At 38.2% G+C, this 15,020-nt stretch overlaps 1 protein-coding gene across 2 annotated transcripts in view; it reads left to right on the plus strand.

Annotated features, from left to right (window-relative positions):
- Nucleotides 1-12,717, plus strand: part of RAB8B (RAB8B, member RAS oncogene family) — a 78,019-nt gene extending 65,302 nt beyond the window's left edge. The window contains exons 4-8 of one of the 2 annotated variants that reach the window (XM_019011216.4): nt 360-437; nt 1,360-1,449; nt 4,515-4,580; nt 7,591-7,641; nt 8,423-12,717. In XM_019011216.4, the coding sequence (XP_018866761.3) occupies nt 360-437; nt 1,360-1,449; nt 4,515-4,580; nt 7,591-7,641; nt 8,423-8,515 (378 nt within the window). In that variant the 3' untranslated portion in view covers nt 8,516-12,717. The remainder of the gene's footprint in view (nt 1-359; nt 438-1,359; nt 1,450-4,514; nt 4,581-7,590; nt 7,642-8,422) is intronic. The other variant, XM_019011218.4, reaches the window with a different exon arrangement.
- Nucleotides 12,718-15,020: the final 2,303 nt, after the last annotated feature.

Genomic DNA, 15,020 nt, shown 5'->3' on the forward strand with positions numbered 1-15,020 from the left:
TGATTAACTCTTACTCTCAATGTTATCGCTGTTTTGACTTAACACTCAGCTCCAATTGGTGCTGATTGTTATCATGTGAGGTCAGGTAGAAAGGGTGTATCACCTTTACCACGATCACTAATTCATTAAAGGTTAACAGTGAAAATGTTAAAAGGGTTTTTATTTACATGGTGAGACCAGTGGAATAAGTATTTATTGATTTTTGTTTCTCTGTACTTTTCAAATTTATTATGAACCCTTTTTTAAAGGGAAAAAAATGGACAAACAAAAGGCTTCTGGAGGGTAGGAGTACATTGACGTTATATACTATAACTTTAAATATATAAAGTACTAAATAAAGGTATTTTTCCCCCTTATAGGGCATTATGCTGGTCTATGACATCACAAATGAAAAATCCTTTGACAATATTAAAAATTGGATCAGAAACATTGAAGAGGTATGTGTGGAAAGAGAATGGTGACATTGGAGAAGAGTCCTGCTGGGTGCTTGTAAAAGGCTTCTCTGTCTCTGCAAGGCAGCTGAGCTGCTTAGAAGCAGGGCATGGGCAGGTTGGGCCCTCTCTCTCTCAAGAGCTCCATAAATCTCTGGTGCTGCCAGTCTGACTACTGGGGGTTAGGGGGACAGAGAAGTAACATCACAAGATTTTAAGCTTGGGCCAGATACGGGAAATAATTTAATCCTAGATCACATTTTACACATGAATAACTGAGAACAGAAAGAAGTGATTTGCCTGTGCTCATACAGCCTTTAAAAAGAAGAGCCAGGATTAAAACATCTGGTTCCCAGCTTCTATCCCACCATGCTGTTTGGCTAGCAACAATTATCTCTTTACCTTGGCAACTTTTTGCCCTTCTGACATTTTCTCCATCTTAGATATTTGAAGATTGTTTTAATTCCAGGATAATTGGTATTAAGATTTTTTTAAAGTCTTTGTCACTTGAGAAAGAAATCTGACTCTGAAATAATTTTGTACACGTTTCTATTAACTTAGATGAATTTCTTTTTAAAATAGTACAGAATCCAGAATACCTTCTCCACTGGTTCACTCAGTACCAAGTTTTTGTCCTTCTTTGATCTGAATATTTGGAAATTTTGTCATTAGATCACCGTAAGCTTTATTTGTGTTTGTTCCACCTTCTTTCCAAACCTCAGGAAGAAGGTTTGCACAGGCTCTGTGAGGGCTCTTGTACTGTAGCTTTGCCCCTCTTCCCATCTTTAAACTTTTCTCTGAATTAGGCCTTGTGTGAGTAAAAGATTATGTCTTATTAAATTCATGTGTTTCTGACAGGTTGGATTTGTCTATTAAGTAACGGGTTTTTCTCAGGCTGTTTTTATAGCATGCTATTTTCTCCCTGCAGCATGCCTCTTCTGATGTCGAAAGAATGATCCTGGGTAACAAATGTGACATGAATGACAAAAGACAAGTGTCAAAAGAAAGAGGGGAGAAGGTAAATGTGAATGGAATGGATAAAGGTTGGAATCTACTCACGTTAAGCATTTCTTTTCTTCATATTATTTAATTATTGATTTAAGTTTTTTTAAAATCTGTGTTTTAATCCCTTTAAATTGGATATCAACAACAAAGAGATGTAATCCATACTTGAATGGTGTGAATTAGTATTCGAGATCCAGCTCTCTATACTGTGTGGTCATGACTCATTCCTAAAGAATTTGCTAATGTTTTCTGGGAGATACAAATTGGTCCTTTCTCAGATTCCTGCAGCTTAGAGTTCAGGCTGTTTCTTCCAGATCTGTGTGAAAATGCCCAGTTTTGAAGTTAAAGTAATCATTCTTTTTGAAAAAGAAGTTATAGGGATAGGTGAAGTTTCAACAGGAATCATTTTACAATTCATTTTTTTCCCTAAGAATATTGTACTACACATTAGCTTTAGGTTTTATGGATAAATTCCTTGTAACTGATCAAGCTATGGATGTCATTTATATGCTGTTTATGGGCATGGGCATTTCTCTCTTTTGTGTCCTGTAAAGCAAAGGAATATTTTGTGTACATATTTACTTCTGTGACAGATTCTAAATTGACTTAGAAGCTTCACTTTTTAAGTCTTGGAATTTTGCTTTAGCCTTTAAAAAAATTATATATGGAAAATGCATTTTCTTTTTTTCTTTTTTTTTTTTTTTTTTTGAGACAGAGTCTTGCTCTGTCTCCCAGGCTGGAGTGCAGTGGCGTAATCTCAGTTCACTGCAACCTCTGCCTCCTGGCTTCAAGCAATTCTCGTGCCTCAGCCTCCAAGAAGCTGGGATTATAAGCATGTGCCACCACACACATATACCCGGCTAATTTTTGTATTTTTAGTAGAGACGCGGTTTTGCCATGCTGGCCAGGCTGGTCTTGAACTCCTGGCCTCAAGCAATCCACCTGCCTCGGCCTCCCAAAGTGCTGGGATTACAGGTGTGAGGCACCATGCCCGGCCACATTTTGTTTTTCAATCTGACTGTGAACTTTTGCTGCAAACTTTTTTCCCCTAAAAACATTTACTTAATTTTAGCATTGTAAATGAACTAGGAACTTTTTGAGGAATATATAAGAGTTCGCAATTTGTCTCAATCAATAGAAATCAAAGCATGAATACTTTAGTATTTAAGTTTTTGTTCAATTCTGGACTCATTTATTAAAATTAATTAAGGCCTGGCGCAGTGGCTCATACCTGTCATCCCAGCACTTTGGGAGGCCGAGTTGGGTGGATCACGAGGTCAGGAGTTCGAGACCAGCCTGACCAACATGGTGAAACACTGTCTCTACTAAAAATACAAAAATTAGCCGGGCATGGTGGTGTGCGTGCGTCTGTAGTCCCAGCTACTCAGGAGGCTGAGGCAGGAGAATCACTTCAACCCAGGAGGCGGAGGTTGCAGTGAGCTGAGATAGTGCCACTGTACTCCTCCAGCCTGGGCAACAGAGCAAGACTGTGTCTCAAAAAAAAAAAAAAAAAAAGTAATTAAAAGTAAGTATAGTTGTTTTTTTTTTTTATTTGAGACGGAGTGTCACCCTTGTCACCCAGGCTGGAGTGCAATTGCACAATTTCGACTCACTACAACCTCTGGCTCCCTGGTTCAAGTGATTCTCCTGTCTCAGCCTCCCAAGTAGCTGGGATTATAGATGTCCGCCACCACACCAGGCTAATTTTTGTATTTTTAGTAGAGACGGGGTTTAGCCATGCTGGCCAGGCTGGTCTCTTAACTCCTGACCTCAGGTGATCCGCCTGCCTCGACCTCCCAAAGTGCTGGGATTACAGGCGTGAGCCACCGCACCCGGCCTAAAAGTCAATACAGTAACTGTTGGAGAATTAAACTTTGGGAGCAGATAAAAGGAGTGAATGAATCCCAAGATAATGGTAGTTTTACCAGTGGAGGGTCTTGACTACAAGTCAGCCAGATTCTTGGCATTTTGAGCAAAGAATTGGACAAAATGCACACACACAGACACACACACACACAAACAATGAAAGAATGAAGCCAAAAACACAAATTTATCGAAATGAAAGTACACTCCACAGAGTGGGAGTGGGCTCGAGCAAGCAGCTCGAGCACTGGTTACAGAATTTTCTGGGGTTTAAATACTCTCTAGAAATTTCCCATGGGTTACTTGGTTTACACTCTGTAAATGAAGTAGTGGCCCATGACCAGTCTGATTCGTTGCAGAAGGTGACCAATCAAAGGATGAAATGAAGTTACAAAGTTATACCCTGCGCAGACGTCTGATTGGTTGTGGGAGGGGACCAATCAGAGGTACTTTCCATTTTTAATCTGTGAGTCAGAAAAGGGGAGGAGGTTGCAAAGGGAGTAACCCCTGTACTTTTGTTACTTGGGCGTGGAAGGCTGGGGTTTTTCTTTTGTTTTAGTTCTAGGAAGTCAGTGTGAATTGGCCTTAGGTTCCCTGCCTCCAGACCCTATTCTGCTACCTCAGGAGGGTGGGTATTTATCCCATATTAGAGAACTAAAAGTACAAAAACAGAAAAAAAGAGAAGTACTTAAATTATTATTATTATTTTATTTATTTATCTATTTTGAGACAGAGTCTCGCTCTGTCACCTGGACTGGAGTGCAGTGGTGCGATCTCGGCTTACTCCAACCTCTGCCTCCTGGATTCAAGCAATTCTCCTGCCTCAGCCTCCCGGGTAGCTGGGACTACAGGCGGGTGCCACCACGCCCGGCTAATTTTTTGTATTTTTAGTAGAGACGGGGTTTCATCATGTTAGCGAGGAGGGTCTCGATCTCCTGACCTCGTGATCCGTCTGCCTCGGCCTCCCAAAGTGCGTGAGCCACCATGCCCGGCCTTAAATTGTGTTTTAAATGGAAGTTGTGCCATCCTTCTTACGATGATTAAGTTAAATTATTAAATTCTGAATACAGTAGAAGAAAGCAAAGAAATTTGAGAACCACAGGAGTTCTCAAATAGATACCCTACCTTTGAGACTTTGAAAAACCTAAGAAATACAAATGCATTATATGTTCAAGTATCTTTTGCTAAATTTAAATATTTGTGTTTACTTTTCAGCTAGCAATTGACTATGGGATTAAATTCTTGGAGACAAGTGCAAAATCCAGTGCAAATGTAGAAGAGGTAAGAAGGAAACGTTTGGTGACTGTTACGGAGCAGCACCAGTGCTTAGGGGCCTGTGTTCAAACAGCTCTCAGAGATTTGGTATTTTCTGACCTAATGAATGCCTTTTGTTGACCCAACTCCACTTTGTACACTTTTGTGCTTCTGATTTTTTTTTTTTTTTTTTTTTTTTTTGGAGATGGAGTCTCACTCTGTCGCCAGGCTGGAATGCAGTGGCATGATCTCGGCTCACTGCAACCTCTGCCTCCCAGGTTCAAGCGATTCTCCTGCCTCAGCCTCCCGAGTAGCTGGTACTACAGGTGTGCATCACCACGCCCAGCTAATTTTTGTATTTTTAGTAGAAACGGGGTTTCACCATGTTGGCCAGGAGGGTCTCGATCTCTTGACCTCGTGATCCACTCGCCTTGGCCTCCCAAAGTGCTGGGATTACAGGCGTGAGCCAGCGCACCCAGCTGCTTCTGATTTTTATGTAGACGCTGGTTGTTGAATTTCTAGCATCTAGCCTCCACCTGGATTATATTAGATTGCTCAGTTAAGATTCACAGAATAGAATATGGAAGTTCAGTTTTGCCCTTTTTTTGGGCAGCTGGAAATCCTGGACTAGAAGACCAACCAGTGTCCTGTGCTCATTCATGTCACCCTGTATGCCTGCAGCAGAAGAGTTAAATCACTTTTAAGGCTGTACTCTCTCAAGGGAGAATTAAGCTGTTAGTTTATTGGACACATTCCTTTAGTGTACACATTTGAGGTAGATTAAGCACAATAAATTGTAACAGTGGCATTTAGTGGAAATAGGAAAGTGCTTATCAGGGAGTAGCTTTAATAAATTTTCATTAAGTTAGCTGTTAAGGAAAACCAAACCATCTAAAGTCTTATGAGAATAGGTTTTCTTCAATACCTAACGTAGATGACTGGTTGATGGTTGCAGAAAACCACCATGGCACGTGTATACCTATGTAACAAACCTGCATGTTCTATACATGTATCCCAGAACTTAAAGTGTAAAAAAAAAAAAAAAAATAGGTTTTCTTCACCAAGGGAACTGTTGATATTTTTTTTAAAAAACATTTTTTCAACTGATCATAAAAATAATACATGTAATTTACATGTGATATGTGTTAATACATGTAATTCTTTTAATAATATTGATAGTTTCATAAACATTTAATTTCCTAGGTTACTCATTGTTCATAACATGATGGTTAAAAATCGAGACCTACATGACTTTATTAGCCAGTGGACACTGATCAGAGCTTTTTCTTTGTTTTAAATAACGTAACAGTTATTTGTTTAGGTTGGCCGATGGGTGTTAGGAAACAGGAAGCCTCTACTGATTTACTTACACAAGCTTAGATAAGCAGAAAAATGCTTCCCTCTGCTTGATACAAAAGGATTTCCCGCCATCAGAAATAATCCAAGTTAAAAATGGACAAAAGATCTGAATAGACATTTCTCAAAAGAAGACAAATAAATGGCCAACAGGTATATGAAAAAATTCCCAACATCAGTAGTGATCAGGGCAATGCATATCAAAAGTACAGTGAGCTATCATCTCACCCCAATTAAAATGGCTTTTATCAAAGAGATAGGCAATAATAAATGCTAGAAAGGATGTAGAGAAAGGGGAACCCTCATATACTGTGGGTAGAAATGTAAATTAGTACAGCCACTATGGAGAACAATAAAAAAACTAAAAATAGAACTACCATATGATCCAGCAGTCTCACTACTGAGTATTTACCCAAAAGAAAGGGAATCAGTGTATCCACCTAAGTGTCCATCAGTGGATGAATGGATAAAGAAAATGTGGTATGTATACACAATGGAATACTATTCAGCCATAAAAAAGAGTGAAATCCCATAATTTGCAACAGTATGGATAGAACTCCCTGAACTGGGAGTTGCCTGAGCTGCTTATTCTAGCCAGGCATACAGATGGTAACAACTTTGCCAGAGCTTTAAATCAGTGTGGTTAGGCTCATAGGTGACGAGTTTGACAGTGAGACACTGACAATGAGTAATAATAGTAGTTGTCATATTCTTTTTATTTGATTGGATTGGAAATAATCCTTTTCCTGAACAGTTTTTGGGGATCAGGAGTGTTGGGAACAAAGAGGCTGATTTACCAATAGGTTTAGCATGGTGACAAATGAAGAATCTTTAACAGCTCCTGGCTTCATAGAAAAAGTGATGATGGATTTTAAAGATATTTGGTTTGTATCAAGAGACATTATGGATAAATTATCACGAAGATTAATCAGATTTGCCCTGCTTCTATTCGAACTGACTTCCATGGTGGGGAATTTAGCCGAGAGCTCCAGGAACTGTTGGGATTTTGGAGTAAGACACGGAAGATTATACATATTCAGCTATAAGAGTGAGAGCAATTTGAAAGAAAAAGCCAGAAATAAAAAGTAGAGATTTTTGTGAAGACATTTTAGAGCTATAGGGTAATACATAATTATTTATTCACTCATTAAACCAGATATTCAGCATTTCCTAGATTAGCACTGTGCCCTGCTCTAGGGAAGTGGGGTAGCTTAGACAGAGCTTCTGTCCTGTTCTTGGTGTACTGAAGAAGTTACTCGTGACTCAACAAGGGTGTTATTGTGATATTATATCACATGAAGAAAATATTTGATGAATGAATGATAGTTTGATAACATTGGAAAATGTTTATGATACAATCTCAAAAGAGTAAACACATGCATACTATGATTACAATTATTACTTTCTTAATGTAAAACTTTAAAGTGGTATATTTATATTGAAATAATGAAAAATTCTATATTTCTGTTTTAAAATAAGTCAGGCATGGTGGCTCACACCTGTAGTCCCAGCTACTCAGGAGACTGAGGTGGGAGGATTGCCTGAGCCCAGGAGTTCCAATTCAGCCAGGGCAACATAGCAAGACCCCATCTCTGAGGCGGGGGGAATATATATATGTATATATATACATATATATATATAGTGAATATATAATAATGAAAATGTTTTGTTTTACCTATAGGCATTTTTTACACTTGCACGAGATATAATGACAAAACTCAACAGAAAAATGGTTTGTATCACTTATAATTTTTATTTCCATTATGCTGTCTGTTGGCATTTGATGAAAAGGATAGGTCCAATTATAAGATACTCAAATTAAACTCATTTTTTTCCTGACTCAGATACTCATTTGGTTGAACTCTGATTCTTAGTTCTGTTTGTTTAGGATTCTTATTTCTGAACTGCCACTGTTTCAGTTCTTTCTTCTGGCTCTTTAAGTGATCTTTAATTGAATTTTGATGAGAATAATGAAAATAATAATGGCACAAATTCGATTTTTGCCATAAAATTATCCAGTTTTAATGTGACAGGTATTTATATCTACATAACTACGATTTGAAGTTGCTAAAGTTTGCTTAAATTTGAAATCATTAAGACAACCTTGAAAGTTTGTTTTATCCTGAGTCCTGACTATAATTGCGTACCTTATACTACTAACTCTTCTTACCTCTAACGAATTGTCTATGCCAGTATCTTAACATTGTTTCCATCATTACCTTTGAAACTTTACACTCCATTGGAACTAGAAATAGAAGCTTCCTATTGAATACATTATTGATATAAAAGCTGCTATCGTAAGGGCATTTTCCTCTTTTCAGTTCACCATTTCCAAAGAAAAAGACAACATTGGTGCTTAACTAGTTCCCGTTCTAATAAAATACTCTAGTGAATACACATTTCACTAGAATACACATTTCACATGGTATGGTTAGTTATTTTTATTTTTTAGGTAACTGGGGTCAAACCATGAAACTTTTATTTCCTTGGTAACTTCATCTTCTATTTTTTAGAATGACAGCAATTCAGCAGGAGCAGGTGGACCAGTGAAAATAACAGAAAACCGATCAAAGAAGACCAGTTTCTTTCGTTGCTCGCTACTTTGATGAACTCTTTCTGAGAGACTGCAGCACACCTAGAGGGCCCTTTCCTGCTTCTCTGAAAGCACAGGTCACCCAGCCTCAGAATCACACCTCCCGGCTGCTGCTGAGAGCACCACTGAACTTAGACCTCTCAACACAGAATGCCAAGTGGATTCCAGCCTCATGGCCTAGCAAAAGAACAGGCTCCCTTTTTCAAACATGGAAGCAATGAAGTGGAGACACATGCAGGACCTAACTCGTTTTTTCCTTGTTTTATTACCTGTTGCAGAAGCTGTTATCTTTCTTTTTTACTTTGCACATCAGTGTTAGCCTTTCCCTATTTCAGCACAATCTTAGACTCATATTTGCACACTTTTGTGTCGTGAAGTTCTAGACAAATTTGTACATGTGGCAATGTTAAAAGAGCATTTACAGCAGAGGTTAATATACTAAAATTAAAGGGTATTTGGTCTGGTTCATATGGTCAAATATTACTGCCTTGGTAGCATTTATTTAAGGGCTTTTTCTTAAATAAGAATCATTAAAGTCATTAAAAAAATTTACTGAAATGCCCATCTTGTCATCAAAGGCCATAATTTCTTTATTTCTTCAGATTAAGAGCTTTGCCTCATCCCTGACCTGTTTGCCAGAGTCTGGGTAGCTGAATGAATCACTTTTTAAAATGATTACCTCTGCCTAATCTATAGAAACTGCATTTGGAAATCACCATAATCTCATTTTTCCCTGGGGTTTGTATTTGTTATTCTTTCCCATGTTTGACTTAAGTGTAATCACTCAGTTACCTAAAACTAATAACATATTTGAACATTATTATCTGTTTCTATTTGTGAACTTCCTGAGCTGAAATTCTACGTGGGCTGAGAGATATACCATTTAGGGTTTTAGTGCAGCATCTAACTGTGATTCTGTCAATAAGGATATGTAATATATTTTTTCTTAGGTTCACTCCTTAGCTGGCTGGTTTAGTTTTAATACCAAATTGCTACCATAATCCCTGTCTACAAAAGTTAGGTTTAGATTTTAGTTTGTGGAAACCTTCCCTATATAGAGACAGATTAACTTGTTGATATAAATTTAATAGAGCTAGCTCTTGGCAATGGTGAAAATAATGAGTTTTGGTTGGTTTTATTTGGGAGATGTTTTTAGAAATAAAAGTACTTAGACCTAGTGCAGCCTCTAGGAAAAGTCTTGCCTTTTCATTAGAGAAAACAGGACCAAGGTTTCAGTTTTCAAACAGCTGTTGTTGAATGTGTAGAACCCAGTTCCATCTGTTTTGGTTCATTGTTACAGATCTTAGTCCAGTCATTTGGGCTAAAGCCAACCAAAAGCTTAGTTGCCTTTCCCAACAAACACTGGTACTGGTATACTTTTGTAGATGAAACCATCACAAGGTATTTAGTGTTAACTTGTGTGCCACATTCAGGTCACTATGTCGTTGTTGCTCTAGCCTTCAGTGTCATAACACAGGGGGGATAAACAGAGGGGATGAGGGAAATGAATTCTGTTAATAATTATTCTTCCTGGTATGCCTGTTTTGCTTCACAGAGGCTACTATCATGCTGGATAGTTAAGAACAGGAGATGGCAGTGGAAAGGGATTGCTTGTTACCACAGAGAATTCTCTTCAAATTAAGATATGTCATTAGAATGCTTGGACCAGTCAATCTTTTGTACTTATTTGAAAATATAGGAACAATTTAGCAGCTGCAAATATGCCCAAGCTATTTTTAATAGATATACTAAACTTATTGTTGACAAATTTCAGCCTCCTTAATTTTTTTTTTGGTAATTACCTATAGGCTTAAAAGTCATTCATTGCTGTTCTAGTATAATTAGTAGTTCCGTGATTGAAAGTTTATTGTAATTCTACTATCTTCAAATTAGATACATTTTCAAAAGGAAAAGATAATTTTTTAGAAACATCTTAATATTCACTATTTCCTGAAAAAATCCAAGCAGTTAACGCTTTCTGGATGGTAACAAAGTACCTTCTAAAAGATAAGTGCTATGACACTATGTATGAATGTAATTCTCTTAGTAATTTACCTCTGACTATTTGGTGTCTTAATGCTTTGGTTTATATAATCTCAGGGGTTGTCTGCAAACCAAAACTGACATATTCTGTGGTTAGCTTTTATTACTTTTTTTTTTAACAGAATGCTTTGCTTTGGTTATATTTCTTCTTTCTTCTTTTGTCTTATATGGATTAATAACTAGTCTCCATGAACTTCACTTGAAAGAGCCTGTAAAAGTTAGATGAGTCTAAAAGTGCTCTTTGAAGTAGCAGCAAATTGGGAGTATATGCTCTGTTATATAGAAATAAATTGTCCTTGCTATTTTCTTACATTTAGCTTTGCTAGATTGTATATACATTGAGCTAAGACCTTAGGAAATTCACTTTCTGCATGATAAAATGACCCAATAAATATTCCACTTTGCTTAATAATGTACATACAGTGCATTATTTTTTCTATTTGTAGATGAATTTAATGACAGATAATTGTCTGTTCCCTGCTGAAACTGAAGAAATCTAGTTTTTTTGTGAACATTTTTGTGGTCTTATGGATAAGGTACATGAAGATTTTTGCAGCAGTATTAGTGGTTCAGTGGCTGCACTTTGTTAATCAGTGTGTTAATTTTTGACAATGATTGGACTAGACCTTTTCAAATAGAGTCTGAGGGTATCAGACAGTGAAAATGTGCTGTAACTAAGTAGCATGTAAATCAGTTGATTGTAAAATGTTTCGCTGGGAACTTATTTTAGCTATATTTTACTTCAGACAGATTATGATACAATAATCCACCTGTGCATCAGTTAGTAGGTGCTGCAGGGTTTCTTACTATTTACAGAAACATTTTGTGCAGTCTTTGTTATAAATTTTCAGAAGATTATACTCTTTACTTTGAAGGTCTATTTTTTAATTATACCTCATTTAGCTAACTAGTATTCTAATACCTGGTAGAAAAACAGTGAGCCAGCCTTTAAGCATCTAACAAAATTTAGACTCTTTGTTTTGTTTTGAACTGAAGACATCATTGGGAAAGGTAGGAAATATTAGTTTAGGATAGAGCATACATGTCATATCCAGTAGCATAAAAAAGGTATTATCTCCCTGTCTCCATTAATAAATTTAGCTGTGCAATATAAGTGCGTTTTTGCAGAAGTTTCTAAGTAAGAGATTATAACTCCATTTTACAGGTTCTGAATGCTCAGAGTCTATATTAAGGCTTATAAAGTTTTTCCTGTGATCAGTAAGTGACACATTTAAGCAGACATTCTTTTCAAGTTCATGACTTAGATTCCTTTACAAATTTAGTTCTCAATCTTTAAAGATGAGCTTCTAAGCTTAAAATTTAAAAACCACATTTCATTATGTTGGTTAATTATTGTAAATTTTAAGCACTCGTTTCTGCAATCAGGTTTCTCAGATTTTTTTTTTTTTTTAAACAGAAGAGACATTCCTTTTTCCTTGTTACATCCAAGGGGGGCACAGGGGTGGGTGGAAAGGAATGTCTAAAAATGAAATCCCTTGATATAGAGGGACCTAGACGGACAGGATATGCTAAAAGAATTTCAAATTCTAGCACAGTTTTAGAGTAGAATAAGTCATTTTTTTAGACTAATAAAATTAATGGCTGTCATGTTCACTCTGAAAAAAATCTAAATGACTGAAATGTACAGAAATAAAAATTAGCAAACAATTATTCTGGGGATATTTTCAGATTTTACTTCATTTCTTGAAATGCGTGTGCCATATGCAATTGCATTTCTTGTGCCAAGAAACTAATAGAACTTATTTCACTTTCTTACCTTTTTTTAAAATGTGAATTTAGTTATTATAGTTCGATTTTATGGCCTTACAGATGGCTTTTATTTTGTTTGCAGCTGACACTGCAGTTCCTTTCATGCAAAATACCATAAACTGTTTGATGAAAATCATGCCCCTAATGGAAACTCTCTAGTTTTTCCATATAACTATCCTACTGTACATGTTTAAACATATTTTATTTTTGCTCCAATGGCTTAATGTGAAAAGCTCCTGCAGATAAGTGGACCTGTCATGTGGTTAATCTTGTTTAAGCCAATTCATTAACTGTGTACTGATACTGATGTTATGTTTTTTTTTAAATGGATTTTATTCCAGGTGAACTTTTTTTTTATAATAATGTTCGTCTAAAATAAAAACTACATAATGAAAATGAAAATGCTAATGGCTCTCTGAAATGGACTGCACATTTTAAAAATATTTCTGCAAATTTGGGCCAGATGCAGTGGCTCACGCCTGTGGTCCCAGCACTTTGGGAGGCTGGGGTGGGTGGATCGCTTGAGGTCGGGAATTCAAAACCAGCCTGGCCGGCACGGTGAGACACCCATCTGTACTACAAAATTACAAAATACAAAAATTAGCCCAGCATGGCAGGGCATGCCTGTGGTCCCGGCTGCTCAGGAGGCTGAGGTGGGAGAATCGTTTGGACTTGGGAGGTGGAGGATGCCGTGAGCTGGGATCGGGCCACTGCACTCCAGCCTGCACAATGGAGTGAGACCCTGTTTCACAAAAATAAATAAATAAATAAAATAAATTTAAAATGTTTCTGCAAATTTGATAGGTATATGTTTCAAACCATGGCAGACTTAAGATATTTTAGCAAACTTTATATCTGACCCAGAGTTGTTTAAAGATCTAGAAAAATAGCCAGCTCCCCTGTTCATCATACTTAGCTCAGCATACATTGAGGTTATTCTGTTGTAGAACCTGTAGCTTTAAATTGATTACCCTTCCTTTCTTAGTCCTTGCAAGTTTAATTTCTGTTGTTTTGTTTCCACTTGAAAATAATTTCTTATGTGGTTTTTTTTTTTTTTTTTTAGACGGAGCCCCACTCTGTCACCCAGGCTGGAGTGTTGTGGCGCGATCTCGACTCACTGCAACCTCTGCCTCCTAGGTTCAAGCGATTCTCTTGCCTCAGCCTCCTGAGTAGCTGGGATTACAGGCACACACCACCATGCCCGGCTAATTTTGTATTTTTAGTAGAGACAGGGTTTTGCCATGTTGCCTAGGCTGGTCTTGAACTCCTGACCTCAGGCGATCTGCCTGCCTCGGCCTCCCAAAGTGCTGGAATTACAGGTGTGAGCCACCATGCCCGGCCTTGTGGTGTTTTCTGAGACAAGGTCTACTCTGTCACCCAGGCTGGAGTGCAGTGGTGTGATCATGGCTCACTGTGGCCTCTACTTCCCAGGTTCAAGTGATCCTCCCACCTCAGCCTCCCGAGTAGGTGGGACTACAGGCACTACCCAACCCAGCTAATTTTTTTTTTTTTTTTTTTTTTTTTTTTTGGTAGAGACAGGGTTTCACTATGTTGCCCAGGCTGATCTCCAAATCCTGGGCTCAAGTGATCCTCTCACTTCGGCCTCCCAAAGTACTGGGATTACAGGCATGAGCCACAGCGCCCAGACGGAAAGAACCAATTTGATGGCACCAGCACTGTCGATACTCTCCTACTTTGTTTGCACATATTCCCAGTCTCAGCCTTTCCCATTCATCCCACAGCCATTTCATACCTTCACTATTTTTCTCAAGCTTCCTACCTCTTCCCTGTCCCTCTTCATGGACTGATCTTTCACCTCCCTCCTTCCAGAGAAAAACATCAGTCACAAACCACATTAGCCTCCTCTCCCTCCCTAACCTACAGGCCACCTTCATCCTTACCTCCTTCCTCTTGGTCTCACAGGCATTCTTAACCTAGGCTCTTCTCTCTGCCCCGTATCTGAATTCATCCTCCCACTGCTATCCTGCTTTTCGGGGAACTCACAGCTCTTTCTCTTGTACCTTCAAACCCCTATCCTTTCTTAGCCCTTTCCTTCAGCCTCTGAGCATCCTCAACCTTCCTACCCTGTGGCTTGTGGTCCTCTCTCACCTGCTGTTTTTCCTCTTCTTTCTGTTATGCTTAAAGGCATCTGTTTTCAAAGAGGTACCTATAGTTACTATGCTCACTTTTTCATTTTCCATTTATTCCTTAACCTACTCTGGTTTGTCTTCTACCCCCCCCGCCCCGCCCCTCCCCACCACTTCGCTGACATTGTGCTTACGACAGCCTAGCTGCTAAAGTAGTAGACAGTTTTCAGTTCTGTTCCTAGCTAACTTCTTGGCAGCATTTCACCAGTATATTTCTCCTCCACCCGAGAAATGTTCTTTCCTTGGCTTCTGTGACAGTATTCTCATGATTCCGACTTATGCACAATAATTTCACCCTTTTTCATGGCTCTTTAAATGCTCATAACTTCTGCGGTAAGGCTGAATAATGCCCCTCCCCACCTTCCCCTACCCCCTCAAGGTTGGTCATGTCTTAATCCCTGGAACCTCTGAATGTTACTTTATATGGCAAAAAGGACTTTGCAGAGGGGATCGAGTTAAGGATCATGAGATGGGAGATTATCTTGATCCAAGTGGACCCAATGTAATCCTAGGGGTCCTTCTCATGAGAGGACAGGAAGAGTCAGAAGAAAGCCACGT

Source organism: Gorilla gorilla, chromosome 16 (genome assembly GCF_029281585.2).
Source record: "Gorilla gorilla gorilla isolate KB3781 chromosome 16, NHGRI_mGorGor1-v2.1_pri, whole genome shotgun sequence".
NCBI classification, from domain to species: domain Eukaryota; kingdom Metazoa; phylum Chordata; class Mammalia; order Primates; family Hominidae; genus Gorilla; species Gorilla gorilla.